Raw genomic sequence first — 14775 nt, 5'->3', positions numbered from 1 at the left:
CCTTGGGCAGCCCCGGGGGGCCCCGGGACGCGCAGCCCCTTTGTCCGAGGCGGCCGGCGAAGGCCGGAGGAAGAGGGCTTCTAATCCTGATTCTCCTCTGTCCCGGCCTTGTGATGCTCGGCCTGGGCTCCTTAAGACACTTCTTGAAATGTCAAGGTTGAGGCAGCGCTGTCCTGTCTGTTGCTCCATGGCTTGGCAGAGACACGCTCCTTTCAGTGCCGCCAGGGGTACCTTGCCCGCTCCCATGCCACAGCTTCACCCCTTTTAATTCCTGTGGTGAGAAGTTCAGGCATCTGCCTTCTCTAAGTGTCTTCTCCTTCCTTCAAAGAGAAAGACTATGTCTGTTTCTGTCCCAAGTACCACTCAGAGGGCTCCGTCTCACTTCTGTCCCCTTTGAGGATATGGGCACCACAAAGTCCTCTACAAGCTCCGACCAAACAACAAATGCGGCTGCACCCCTGCCTGGTCTAGTTAATCACAAGTTCCCTCTCCAGGCAGCAGGAGGTTAAAACACCCCCTTGACTCCGATTACAGAAGGAAAGGGGTGTATGTTCCTGAGCCACTACTGAGAGATAATGCACACACCAAACGTGTCTCGTTTCATCATTCTTTCAGAATCAGGATTAGTTTTCTTTCTTTTGGTGTAATCTAACATGTCAAACGCAAGATACTAAGAACAAAATTTCCCCCAAAGGAAATTTCTCTTTCTCATCTTCATGTGCCATATCCTTAGCAACCTACTAACTACTAAGCACATGCTTTGCCGAATCCCAAGCCAATGGGGGCTCTGGTGATCTGAGGGTGAAGCAATGCTCCCAAGTTCTCCTCCTCTAACAGAGTTTGTTACAGGCACATCCTGCTTTACGCTCCTGTTGTTGGGTTTAGGGAGGTGTTATGCATTAATCTGCAAAGGGTATTTTGGTTACCAATATCAAAACAAAATGTTTTCCTCTTAATCTGTAGGGATGTAGTGATGCTGTCCATCGACATCACCATCCTGTGACTGGGTGGCTCAAATGGGGCTGAAGGTGTAAGTGCTGCCACTGCTGTGCCAGCAGAGGGTGGGAGGGCAATGGCCTGGGTGTGGGGTCTGGGGAAAGGCACAGGGCCTTGGAAACGTTCTGGGGTCAGAAAAAGAGACTTGGCACTGCTTCAGAATTTATCAAAAAATAGAAGTGAAATGCTCGTTAATTTAAGGTTCCTCTATTCGACTGGAATTCTACCAATTGTGTTTCTGAAATCCCAGCAGGAGCCTGAGCTACTGCGATGGAATGGAAATGTTACATATGGATAGTTCAGCAATTCCTTTGGGAGATACACAGGACACCACAAAAGAACAGGGAAGACAGTGCCTGAAAAACACAGGGTTGCGTGAGGAGCATGTACAGTGTTAGTTTTACACCCTGATGCTTTTTGCAGAAACTCCTCAGCTCTTAAAATCTCCACTTACACCCTTGGCCCGTTCTGTGTGTCTGTGACTGCAACACCCGTGGACATTGCAGATTCTGTGAGAGATGCAGATAATATTAGACTGAATAAAATAGCCTTTTGAGGATGGTGCCAGGCACCACAACCAAACACAAGAGGGGAATTGGCACCAACTAGGACTGTTTATGTCATATTGGGTGATGCCTGGGAGTAGCCAAACCACTTGCTCAGGACAATGAACAGCACACACCCTCATACACTTCCAAAGTCTGTTCTGTAACTTCCGTCATAGACAAGGACATTTTGCCACTCTCAAACAGTACATGTTTACTGTCATTTTAATATTATTTTTACTTAGTAGATAATGAGGTAAAATGATGAGAAATTCCAAGAGTAAGTTGTTCCTTGTCCTATCAGGGTTTGATGAAAAGCTGACACCCTCATTCCATTCTGGGCGGGTTTAGAATCAGTTTTATATCCTTAGATTCTGAATGTATCTCATTCTCTATGGGACATGTTAAAATTCAACTTCTTGCAGCCCTAGGCTTTGTTTTGTTGCTTATTAACAGGAACCAGACCTCAGTCCTGCAGACAGATATTTTGATGCATTTCCTCCTATGTCTCTGTCTTGTTATTTCTTGGAGGGTTTGAAAGCCTCTAAGATGACGCACAAAGGTTTTTCCATTACTAATATTGAAAATTCATTGGGTACATTTTAAAAAGAAGCATGATTTGGTTTTACATTTCCATAACAGAATTTTCTATGAGCATTACTATGTTATTCCTCCCAGTGCCCTTTATATCAGGAATTGTAGCTATGAAGGAGACTGGAGCACATGGGATGACTCCAGATGGGCAGCTAAGTCTCAGATCTTAAACCCAGAAAGATTCCATCCAGCTCCATTACTACTCCATTGTTACTATCTCCCTTTAAGTATCTTACACCTTTTAAATTCAGGTACTTGCAGTTTTCCATGCCGCAGGAAAACAAGCAGAAATGCGTCTTATGGCCAGAATCTGGCACAAGATCCTGAGGTCTGGAAAGGATTTATACAAATGTATGCACATGCACGCACACACGCACACAGACACACACATTTCTACATACAGCACCATTTTTTTAGCTGCTTTTTAATTTGTAGGAGTACAGAAACACACAGAGAAGTTCGAGGCTTTGGACACTTTGGGTGTATCTGTTAAACAAACGTGCTTTTGGGCTTAGAGCTGAATTTTTGCAGGCCTTGCTCTATATTGTGCCACATCTTCTTAGGAGGTTTTGAAAGGCTGAGGTTTGTAAAGCAGCTACTCTAGCCACTGCAAACCTGCTTAGGGAACCTGCATCTTTACTTAGGAACCCGTGCATTTTATGTGTATTTTCTAAACCTGTTTGTAACACATGCCTTTCAGAATGTGTGTGTTTTCACTAGGGCTGAGATCCACTGATGGACAGCATGAATTCAAGTAACACTATAAAGACAGGTCCATGAGATGTTGTAATCAAACAGCAATAGTGGACAATTGAAAACAAACCTGTTCATGTGTTTAAGAAACTTAGCAACAATTCATGTTTTAAACTATTTTTTTTGTCATTTTTTGCATGCCATGTAGAATTTTCAGTTATATCCCTAATTTTTTTATTGGATTTAAGCTCAGTCCTCAATGTTATTTTAAGAGGTTTTCTATGGTTTACTGTATGCACAAATAAATTAAAAACTACTTTTGGTCTACAAGATTATTTTGCTTGGCATTCAACATTTAATACTACTTGATAATTTTTACAGTGTTCCTTGCTCACAGACCTTCTTCTTACGCTTGATTTCTGCAAGTGTATCAACCAGTGTCATTCCTTGATTTCAAAAGGATATGACAGAATTGATCATTCAAACTAGTATTTGCCAACACTTTTTAAAAATGGAAATATAAATATATAAATAATTTTAAAAATTTTCATTTGGCATGCCAGTGAATATGTTGTATTAACAGCTTTATTTCTTTAGCTAGTCAGATTATAGTCATAATTTGCTGTCTGGTAGCCACAAACTTTATTTCTTTTATAGTGTTTCACTTAATGGTCTCCCTTGTACTCTACAGGGTTTCGTTTGATGGAGGAAATAATTATGATTTTAACTAGTCTGTTCCACTGAGATTTAAGTGGAGTGTATTGTGCAGCTCTCTTTGTGTGTTACAGTGCAATTTATAGTGATACCAAGTACAGTAAAACCCTTTACAGAGTTGAGGACAGCTACTGTCCTCCCACAGAAAGTGGAGGAAAAGTTCTGTGGAGGTGGACGGGAGGGAAAAGGAAACAGACCTGACATTTTAAAAGCCACAGAGGGGCAGGCCAGGGTCCTTGCAGACTGGTTATTGTAAGGGAATGGCTGGAAGGTGCAGAAGTATGATCCAGCTGTGCCCAGGTGGGCAAGAGGCCAATGGCCCCTGGGCTGTGCTCGCCCCAGTGCTGGCACTGCTGGGGCACCTCCACTCCTGGGGGCAGCTCTGGGCCACTCATGGCAGGAGAGACACTGAAGGGGCTGGAGCATGGCCAGGGCAGGGAACGGAGCTGGGAAGGGGCTGGAGCCCCAGGAGCGGCTGAGGGAGCTGGGAAAGGGGCTCAGCCTGGAGCAAAGGAGGCTCAGGGGGGACCTTGTGGCTCTGCACAAGTCCCTGACAGGAGGGGGCAGCCGGGGGGGTCGGGCTCTGCTCCCAGGGAACAGGGACAAGTTGAGGGGAAATGGCCTCAAGTTGTACCACGGGAGGGTCAGGTTCAATATTAGGAAACATCTCTTCCCCAAAAGCAGTGGTGGAGCCCCTGCCCTTGGAGGGATTTCAAAGTCAGGTGGATGTGGCACTTGGGGACATGGGTTAGTGGTGGACTTGGCAGCGCTGGGTTAATGGTAGGACACAATGACCTTAGAGGGTTTTTCCAAACTAAACTGCTCTACAAATCCATGAAAAGGAGCAAAGGCAGGTAGGGCTTGTACCAGTACGTGCTGTGGTGTGTTGTTTAATTGCTGCACCCAGGGAAATTGCAAAAAAATGTTGGTTGTGGAGCAGAAGATTTACAAGCCTTTTCCTCTTGTTGCCTCAAGCTTTAAGTTGCAATGAAAACGATGGTGACCACTTGGACAGAGACCAGCAATACCCCAGCAATCAAAAAACAAAGCGCATGAGGACGTCCTTCAAACACCACCAGCTGCGGACAATGAAGTCATACTTTGCTATTAACCACAATCCTGATGCCAAGGACTTGAAACAGCTAGCTCAGAAAACCGGCCTCACCAAAAGAGTTCTTCAGGTAAGAGCAGTCTTTTGCCTCGGAAAGTAATCAAAAGATCAATTTTATAATTGAAAAGCCATGGGTTTTGCTGGTTTTCAAGCTATTCTTAATCATTCGTACCTTCTCTAAGTTAATTCCCAGAAAGTATGAGAAGAGTTATTTCCTTTCAATTTCTCTAAAGTAGATCACTTGGGTTCTAATTTTTTGTGAGAGTTGTGAACGTTTGGGGCCCTGCTTGTTTTCCTGGAGTTCTTTAATTCTGCTGCATGTTTTAGCTTCCAGGCTGCTGTAAAAAAAAAGTGACTTATTTTAGTTAGTGTGCTCACTGTAAATAGAGAGCTTTTAGTTTAGAAATTCAGAAAACACGTCAATGTTTACCTTTGTAAGAAATTAATCTACAGTTTGAATTCATTTTATCAGGACAAGGAGGAGGGATTTTCTTTCATAACTGAAGCAGACATAAGTGAAATTTTTCAAAAAATCATTTTTATTCATAGTTTAGTAACTTAGAATGAAACAAAACTGCACTTTAAAAGTACTTTTTCTTGCTTCGTGGGAACACACTCCATTTGAGCTATTGTGGGGAGGAAAGGGAACAGTATTAGTTGATTCAGCTGCATTTTAATTTATAGTTCTGACTCAAGAAGTCAGTTTTAATGACCACTTACCCAAATGCCTATATGTAGAGATAAATTTGGGCATGTAGGAGCCACAGCATTCCAGGATCTATTGCTGAAAGTTTTAAATGGATCTTAATTGTAGAAAAAGGATTTGTGACCTTCCTAGAGACAGGTAGGGCTGCGAGCCCAGTCCTGGGAAGCATCGTGGACAGCTCACAAGTCACAGGCAAGTGAAGGGCAGGAGACAAAAACTATTGAGGAAAACTGAATTCACTGGAGGGATCCTGGAGCTTACAAAGTTAACACCAACCAGAAGAAGGAACAAAGGTTTGTAGGCTTCCCAGTAAAATGACAAACCGTACGTAATGATTTCTTGTGGCTACGTTCTCATAGCTGGATTTGGTTTGTTTTTCTGAGGCTGATTTGCTGTGGAGGAACAGATTCCTCTGACAGAGAGTGCACATCCTAGCACCTGGTGTGGTGTCTCACAGCAACTGTCCTTAAACCACACACATGGCTGAAATACTTTACTGCATTGGTCTGTCCTTAGTTTGACCCTTCTCCTCTATTGTCAGAATTTAGACACTGTGGTAATACCAGGTCTGTCCATTCACACCTGAATTACCTGAGAAATTGAACATCAATGTCTAGGAAGTGTCTTTATCTTGATCATCCTTCTTTTCTCTCTTGTCATTCCACACCAACTTTGACTTCCATCTCTCTCTTTTATTTTCACTGAACGGGTCTTTCCTTGCATCTTTTTTCCAAGTTACTGTCTGTGTTTCTTCCTATTCAGAATGTATTTCCTTGTCTCTAAAACTGGACTCTAACCTATTACTCTTCTGTTCCTCTTTCAGTTTCTTCATTGCTTCTTCATTCCATCTTAGACATGTCGCAATTTGCAGTTTTAAGGTGCTTTGTGGCTCTTCTTTTGTTTGTAGCAGAACTTTACAATTCCACCAAAGTTTTGTTATCATTTTGGTACTTGGTGTTTCACTTCTTTTACTTTCAGAGTTAAATACTCCTTTATGTCCAGGCTCCTTTAGCTACAGTGGTGGAAGGTAAAAGCTGGTGGTGAGGATTGTACCCTGAGGATGATGCTGTTGGAGGCAATTCCAGAAAACAGCCTGGAGTGATTTTTTGTCTGGTATCACTTGAGTTTTCCTGCCTGTTATGAGCACTCTGTAGTCATGGATGTTTTGTTTGAAAATTAATTCGGGCCATGAGAACGCAAACTTGTATTTTGTATGGTTTAGAACCCTTGTGCCTAGTTGGCTTATCTCTACCTGTGAGTGGCCATTTTTCAAACAACGAGGTTCACCCATATGAGTTTCAGGGTTGCTCTTTGCTGGGAAAGCTCGTCACGATGTTGGTTACCGAGACAGTGTCACTTGTTATTTCTTTGGAGCCAGAAAGGCTGGCATTCCATCTGTGTCACTGAACACAAAGTGATTCACTGGCACTATTGATCTAAACAAGCATCATTAGCACTGGTCTGTCCCACACCCCGGAGGTGTTGGGACTCGCAGGTGTACGGGCACACTTGCCAGGAGCCAGAACTCTGCCACACTCCCTATCAGGTGTTTGTGAGCTGTTGGATCTTCTGTGTGTTCAGATCTCCATTCAGCTAGTGAAGGATCCTGGCTCTGTGGATACCCTTCATAGAATGTATTTTAAGGGAAAATTCAGGGCAGCAGATAGGGAGAAAGATTCTCTTGTGAAACTAGTGAACTTCCTAGACACACAGAGCAGAGCTCCTGATGATTTCGGGAACAGCTGTAGTGCCCTTGCTGTAGAGACAGCCCCACATGACATGTAATGAGGGGACTTTGTAGATGAGCAGAGAATTTGAGGATTTTCCAAATGATCTGTGATACTGGAGTTGGAAGTCCTGACTGATGTCTTTGCTTTATATACAATTTGTCACCAGCTGCACACATCCAGTGGTGGGATGGCCTGGAAATGTAACATTCTGCTTCTCAGAATGCATTTCCTTCAATGCTTTCATAATGCACGCTGTTCTCCTGAAGTAGCCACATTAGAATCATAGCAAACTTATTTATATTTTTAACACCTATTTTTATTTTGTTTCCTTCCAATTTAAGTTTACACTTGCAATTTAATTCATGTATCTCTTGTACTACAGCTGGGGAACACAAGCCCTTTATTGTAAGCTATCATCTGTAATTAAAGGCCCCGGCTAATTGTGAGCTAACTAACCTAACTGGCATAAACACTGCTCTTTGGGGAACTGATCTTTCTTTCTGTGAGTTTAGAAAAGGAAGGTGGAAGTAGATAGCCCCGAGGAGGTATGGTGTGTTAGCTATAGGTACATACCTCTTCTCTCCCCAGGGGGCTGGATTAAGATTATCCACAGCCAAAGCACTTTAGGAACACAAAGCATCATTTTTCAGTGTGTGTCTTGTACACCACTTATTTTTTGTTGAGTCAGTCCCCAGTGAAATCGCTACCAGAACCCTGCAAAGATCGCTGCATGCGTTTGGACTTTGCTGGTCCAGATTCCAGTAGTCAACAAGCCTAAAATGTTCCCATCCCATGTGGGGATCTGTGCTGCCCTTTGGTGAAGGTTTGCTTTAGGTGGCAGGCTCTTCCCGAGCTCCCATTCTTTAAACATCTCTTTGACTGTACAGTTGCTAGTTACAGCAGAGTAATCACAATGTGTGTGCAATGAGTGAACGTAGTCTGCTTTGTGGTGCTACATCCTCTATATTTTATTTCTCCACTCACTAGTTAGTGAAATTCAGAGAACCTCAACGTCTCTAGGTAGCTGTGTGAATGAGCGAAATTTGGTTTAAAAATTTGTTTTAGCAGAAGCTGTTCACACAGCTAATATGTAACAGATGCAGCAATGGAGGTGTTACAAACCAGAAAATAAAGTTGTCTAAGGTGATGATCCCATTAACTTCGGTATCCAAATCCCTCACAACACTTGGTGTGTTTATTTTCAACACTCCCTTATAATATGGAGATGTTATTTTTTTCCTATTTGACTTGGTGGAGACAAAGAATTTGCTGCACAGATCACTGAAGAAGGACTGCAATATTTTCACCTCAGTAAATATTATTCCGCCTAACTGCCGAGTGCCCAGCTCCTCGCATCCAGCCTGGCTCACCGGAGTGTGGGAGCAGCAGTGGTGGGTCTTGCAGCTGCTTTTTATTTTTCACTGGGAGTTTTGGTCTGTATTTCCTCCTTTGATTTGAAATAGCTCAGCCTTGTACTGATACAGTTGGACAGAAACCCACTAAATACTTCCCAATGATTTTGTTTATTCCTCAGTCCTGAAGGAATTGTGTAATTGATGTGAGATAAGTCCTTCTGGAAGGATTCTTTCAGTTCTGTATGTCTGGGTGGTTATTTCTGCCATGCCCTTCCAGGTGCAGGGCCTGAGCTGCCCATGGGGCAGCTGGCTGTGCTGGCCTGTGGTGGGGCAGCCCCGGCTCCAGCCCTGCCCACTGCTGTCCCCACTGGGATAATGGCCAGGCCCATGGGCAGGGGCAGCCCCACAGCTCAGGGGACAGCGCTGCTCCTCTCTCACCACTCTCTTACACGAAGGCTTTGCTGGGATGTCAGATCTTAAGCACATGCCAGAACGTCACTACAGCAATAAAAATGTTATCCCTTTCTATGATAAGAAAAGGTGTTTTCAGAATTCAAATTAACAAATAATTAGATGTATTTTCAGTAATAATACAAATATTTATTATTATACAATTTTAAAGCACCTTATAACTATTAACTGATTAACCTTGACAATATTCAAGTGGGGAGGGAAGTGAAAGCAGTCATATAATCTCTATTTTTGGGTAATACTTGCAGGATTATGTGATATTTTCAATGTCTAACATGGATTACCGCTAATAAAGAGACAATGAACCATGTTATATGTGCAGCTCCTGAAAGCAGTGTGGGGTGCTCACTGGTAAGGGCAGCTGAGCTCAGGTTTTCATATTAATGGAAGATAAAGGGAAATACATAAAAACCAAGAATCTTGCTCACTTTACATGCTACATGTTTCCAAAAAATACCATAGAGCCTCTTGCCCTGGTAAGGTTAAGGAGCAGCTGGACACTTAGGAACAGTGTAATGTTTGTCATATTTGAATATAAAAATATGGGTATTTTAATGAACATAAATGTGAAATTATGCAGCAGTAGGTGTATCTACAACTGGCCAAGTGGTTTGTCTGTTCTGTTTTAATTATGCTGTGGCTACGTGAACACACATAGCGACAGCAGCCAGCTCCAAACTCCATTTCACAGCTGTTATCCTTTATACAATTGCCAGAAGGTATTTTAAAGAAATCAACCACGAAATTATTTTGTGGAACAAATAGAAATGATCTCTTACTGAAAGGTAAAAAATCCTGTAAAAGTTCCAATTGCTGTTTTTGCCATTCCTGAGCAGTTGGCTTGAGCCTTTGTGACTTAAATGACCAGAACAAAGTGATTGGCTTCACTCACAGCCCCTGCACTCGAGGGGCTCTGAGCAGTCCCACAAGAGGACACCGCTTGGGAACGTGTCAGGCAAAAGGATCACTTCGGGGTTTGCCCCTTTTTGACCACATTGCTGGTCTGTAGCAGGTTTACTGCTATACTGAATTCTTATAAAATCATGAGAATATTTTTACCTGTGCTGGTTTAGGAGAACTTCTCTTTTTGTACATGAAACTGATAAACAGCCTTTAAATGAAGCGTTTTAACAAAGCAAGTGACAGCATAAACTGGCTTAAAATACTGAGCTTTCAGAAAAAAGGACGTGTATTTTTTGGATGTGATTTATGTGTGGCCCTTGAATTTGTGCCTGAGGATTATTTCCTTGTGGCATTCCCTGGAGAGAGTGTGAGAGACAGGGTGTGCACATTAAAGACCTTTGGCTGGGGGAGAAAGCTTTCCAGGGAAGGAAGAGTGCTCAATAGGGGGAACTTGCAGCTGGAGCATCCCTAGATGAGAAGAAAGGTGGAGAGAGGTGAAGCAGCCAAGGCAGGTCCATCAGCTGTGACTGCAGTGGGAGCACCCCCAGCTCTGCCCACGTTCCTGCGGCGCTGCCTCCCTCCCTCCCGGCGCTCGGCTCAGAGCCCATCCCGCGGCAGGGCCAGGCAGCTTTGGAGCCAGGAGCACGGGCTGCTGAGTCCTCAGGAGTCCCACACACTCAGTTTCCCTGTCCTTCACTCAGATAATCAAAGAATGCAAGAAGTAGAAACCTTGGAAAAAATTCTACGTGGATGCTTTTCCTACTGAAATCACAGTTTTCGATGCAATGTGGGTCTTCAATACCTTTCCAGCCCCTTTCCCCAACATTATTCCAGTACTGAAAACATTTGATAAAGGAAACAGGCATAGGTGAAGAAAGCTGAAGCATTTGAGAAAGAATAAGAGAAGAGCAAGAAAGAGGGACAGTCCTTTCAGAAGAGGGGAGCACTGCAGGCACTGGGATGTGAGGGAACTCCTGGGTGAGCAGGAGCCCGTGGGAAGGCAGGGTGCCCTGGGCTGTGCCAGCAGCACTTTGGTGGGAGATGGACATGAGATACAAGGGGGGAAACTCCTGATTTTGTGTTCATCAGGTGAGTGGTGTTTGTCTCACCCAGACAAATGCTGCAGGGATCGAGGGCTGTCGAGGATTCTGCACGCTGCCAAATTTCTCAGCATCCTTTCACATGCCCTGTGCAGACAGAGTGCCATCCTCTGTCCTTAGTCCGCTCCTGGCCCAGGCAGACTGTTTCCAGGGATTGAAGGAGAGGGAAGAAGGAATATTTTGCAGACAGAAGCCGCTTCTCATGGCTAGGACTATTTTTCTAATATGTTACCAGTAAAAACATCTTTCCCAATTCCAGCACTGATGAATTTGTGAATATGCTTTTGCTTTTTTAAACACTGCAGGTCTTTAAATGCTACCCTGTTATATTAAATTATTTCAGGTTTGGTTTCAAAATGCTCGAGCCAAATTCAGACGGAACCTCTTACGTCAAGAAAACACAGGGGTGGATAAGACTTCAGACTCAACACTCCAAGCAGGGACCCCCTCAGGTCCTGCCTCAGAAATATCCAATGCCTCCATGAGTCCATCCAGCACTCCCACTACTTTAACGGACTTGACTAATCCTACTATGCCAACTGTGACGTCGGTCTTGACATCAGTGCCCGGAAGTCTTGAGGTTCATGAATCTCGAAGTCCTTCACAGACAACTCTTACAAATCTTTTCTGATGACTCTTTCTTAATAATTTCTTTAAAAAAGAAATTATTCTTAGCTGAAATTCCAAGTGTATTTTAATAGAGGCTTTGAGCAACTGACTAACCACAGTTAGGATCTCTCCTAAAAAACCGAAGGAAAAGTAGTGTTCTGGTATTACGGAGTATGGACTGAAGAATAACTTGGAAGATCTATTGCAACACAACATTTGTGTAACTGTACAGTTTTGTGGACTGAGCAAGGGAAACAGCAATTAATTTAAGTTGGCTAAAGCTTCTGTATTTTCAAAGACTGCCATGTGCCTTATATACTGTTTTATCTACATTCTTTGGATTCCATGTCCACTTCTCTCTTTTTCTCTCTGTATATTTATGACCAGGGCAAAAATGTTAAAGAATTTGTTACTTTGAATAGTCCTAAGCCTTTCATTGGTTGCTTTGTTGTTTTAGAATTTTAAGGTCGAAGTCTGTTCGAATACCAGAATTTGTAAAATCTAACCAGTAATAAAACCACTTATGGAAACTACTTGGTAATGGCTGCAATTACGTTTAACATTAGTGTCACAATCAAGGTAGGCTGACTGGATTTAAAAGGGTTAGAAAACTGCACTTCAAACACAGTGTCTGCCTAGGAAAAACCCTAAATGTGATGTACACATTCCTCTGGTTCCTAAAGCATATATGGGTGAGAAATCCAGCTTGTACAACAGACTAGGTATCTTCATTGTAGAGAAATAATGTTAGTTGCAGGTAGAAGTTACCAGATAATGTTAAAACTCAAACAGAAGAACTATACTTAATTTCACCACGTGAAGGAAACCTGACTTTGACCAGCATGTATGAATCTTGCTTTTGTGCAAGATTGTGGCTTGTCCCATGTCCTGGAGGAGGCCAGCAGGGGTCCCACAGCTGTGTGGCCACAGCTGGTCCATCACAGAGGTGGATACTGGGAAAGGTTTGCCCTAGGAAAAAGGCAGAAGTATTTCAGGTTATTTTACAACACTGGTGGGCAAAGTTGAGGCAAAATTATGTTTTATAAAGTCACAGCCTTGCATTTTTTCTAATGCTTTGAAGGAATAAAAAGCCAAGCAACAATATATTATTGACACTAAAAGTGGTTATTCCTTTAATCATTATGGACCTTTCAATACAATTGAATTCCTTCTCCCCAAAAATCTCTGCAGAATATAACTCATATTTTGCGTTTTTTTCCTACTGTTTTTAAAGTTGATTTTCTGTAATAAAAGAAATACCTCAGCAAAGTTTAAATATGTATAAGAACGAGTCTACACTATGCTGTTTGCCCAGTAGGTTTAGAGGTTTGGAGTGGTACATAAGATGCAGATGGTTGCTCCTTTTCAAACCTGTTCCAATCAGTTCTTTCAGTCAGATGTTGGGTTGTACTGGCCAGCTCTCTAAAACTAATCCCTCATTCCCATTGGATCAGAATTACCAAAAGATTATTCCAAATAAACAGCAAAGTAGATGCCAAGATTTGTGTTCTTTGCCCTTCTCAGGGCATTGAAGATGGTTTTGTAGGCTGGACTCTTTCCTAACAATGTTTTGGTTTTTAAAATGCTACATTTATTCAGTTTTCTGAGCTGCAAATTGGCTATTCTTGTGCAAGCCAAATTCCTATCGAGATCAGGGAGAGATTTCAGAGCATGAGGACTATGGGATAGAAAAGCTGACATAATTAGGTCATTTATTAACCTTTTTTACACTTCATCTTAAAAAACCCCATGGGTGAGCTATGAGTAAAGCGAGACAGTCCTCAAAGATGGGAACTAGCTGAGATCCGTGAGAGGGATTGAGGTCTGGTCACCAAACCTAGGGGTGGCAGAGTCCGTTGAGTTTATGCACAGTGATGAGACATTAAAAAAGATAATTTATGTTGAATTTATAAATGTTACAGGTTTATCCAGGACATTTTTCCTCGTAATCCAAATGTCTAATAAGGATGTTGTGCTGGTTGGTGGACTGTAATAGATACATACCTGCCTTTCAAAGCTGTTCTGACACGGAGATTCTGCTGTTTGTAATGTTTTGTTCATTGTCAATCACCTTGGAGATTTTTTTTTTTTTTACATGCTTAGCTGGATCTTTTCTTGATTTAAAAGGCAATTTTGGTCCACCATTAAATGGTTACAGCCCATAATTAAAACCCAGTGTATTAACCTGTAAACAGTTTAAACATTCTGAATCCTGAAATCTGAAGTGTTACGGCAAATGTAGCGGAGAACAATTCCAATGGTTCTTTAAAACTGTACTGCTATTATTTGTGATCTTGTATCTTAACTACCTGAATCCACGTGGATGGAAATACCTTTCAAATCAATTCTCAATATTGCCTTTTCAAACACCTGACCTTCATGAAGGGGAATACTCTCATGTTAATCTTATCTGAAACCTATACGAGACAATTAGAGAAATTGTCTGGTTTAATCAAATCAGGGATTTTGCATATAAATAAGAGACAATATTCTATGTAGGGTCTTTATGTAGGTGCATTAGGATTCACTCTGGCTCCGATGACCTATGTTGTCCCCATGATTGTTTCAATCCTGTGGTATTGTTTGGTTGTTTAGAGCTTGTTGGTTTTGAATGCTGTACATTTTTTTACTACTGCAATCCTAATGTTTCTTCACATTCTTGTACAGTTCCACATTTGATGTATTAGTCTGAAATTCTGTTAAAAACATGAACAAAAATGGAAATGATATTTCTTTGGAAGTGTATTTTTACTGTATATCTAATTTGAACTAGTTGAACATACTTCTTTACATTTTGCATGGTAGGTGTGTAGTTCATTTTTTAAATATGAAAGAGACTTAATAGTAACTTAGAACAAGAATATAATGAAACTATACAAATATGGAAATACATACAATGATTTGCTACTTTTTGACTCAAGAAGCTTTTTGAAATACATTTTACCTAGTTTATTTAAGATAATGCAGATATTTTGTCTTTGAGTTCATACGTAATACAGAATATAAGAGGGGATTACATACTAGAAAAACTTTCAAGTCAACTTGGTACTCACCAGCACAGTGGATTATTCTTGTCAAACAGAGAAAGGACATTTGATTTTAAGAGTGCTGAATATATTTTGATCTACAGCAGAGAGGGATGGGATTGCTGCAAGTGATATGCAATCACAGCTTAAAATTTATTGACTCTATTAATGGCTACATTTCATAAAACTTATTTTTTATTCAAATTATCTAATTTTGGGAAG

General features: G+C 41.8%; 1 protein-coding gene across 3 annotated transcripts in view; it reads left to right on the top strand.

Annotated features, from left to right (window-relative positions):
- LHX2 (LIM homeobox 2) overlaps positions 1 to 14434 on the top strand; it is a 33822-nt gene extending 19388 nt beyond the window's left edge. For all 3 annotated transcript variants that reach the window (XM_017745661.1, XM_017745660.1, XM_008642140.2), the window contains exons 4-5: positions 4518 to 4723; positions 11262 to 14434. In XM_017745661.1, coding sequence (XP_017601150.1) covers positions 4518 to 4723; positions 11262 to 11549 — 494 coding nt within the window. In that variant the 3' untranslated portion in view covers positions 11550 to 14434. The remainder of the gene's footprint in view (positions 1 to 4517; positions 4724 to 11261) is intronic.
- The last annotated feature ends 341 nt before the right edge of the window (positions 14435 to 14775 follow it).

This window comes from Corvus brachyrhynchos, unplaced genomic scaffold, assembly GCF_000691975.1.
Source record: "Corvus brachyrhynchos isolate BGI_N302 unplaced genomic scaffold, ASM69197v1 scaffold59, whole genome shotgun sequence".
In the NCBI taxonomy this organism is placed as follows: domain Eukaryota; kingdom Metazoa; phylum Chordata; class Aves; order Passeriformes; family Corvidae; genus Corvus; species Corvus brachyrhynchos.
The sequence above is the reverse complement of the archived record's forward strand: the minus strand, read 5'-3'. Positions and strand labels throughout refer to the sequence as shown.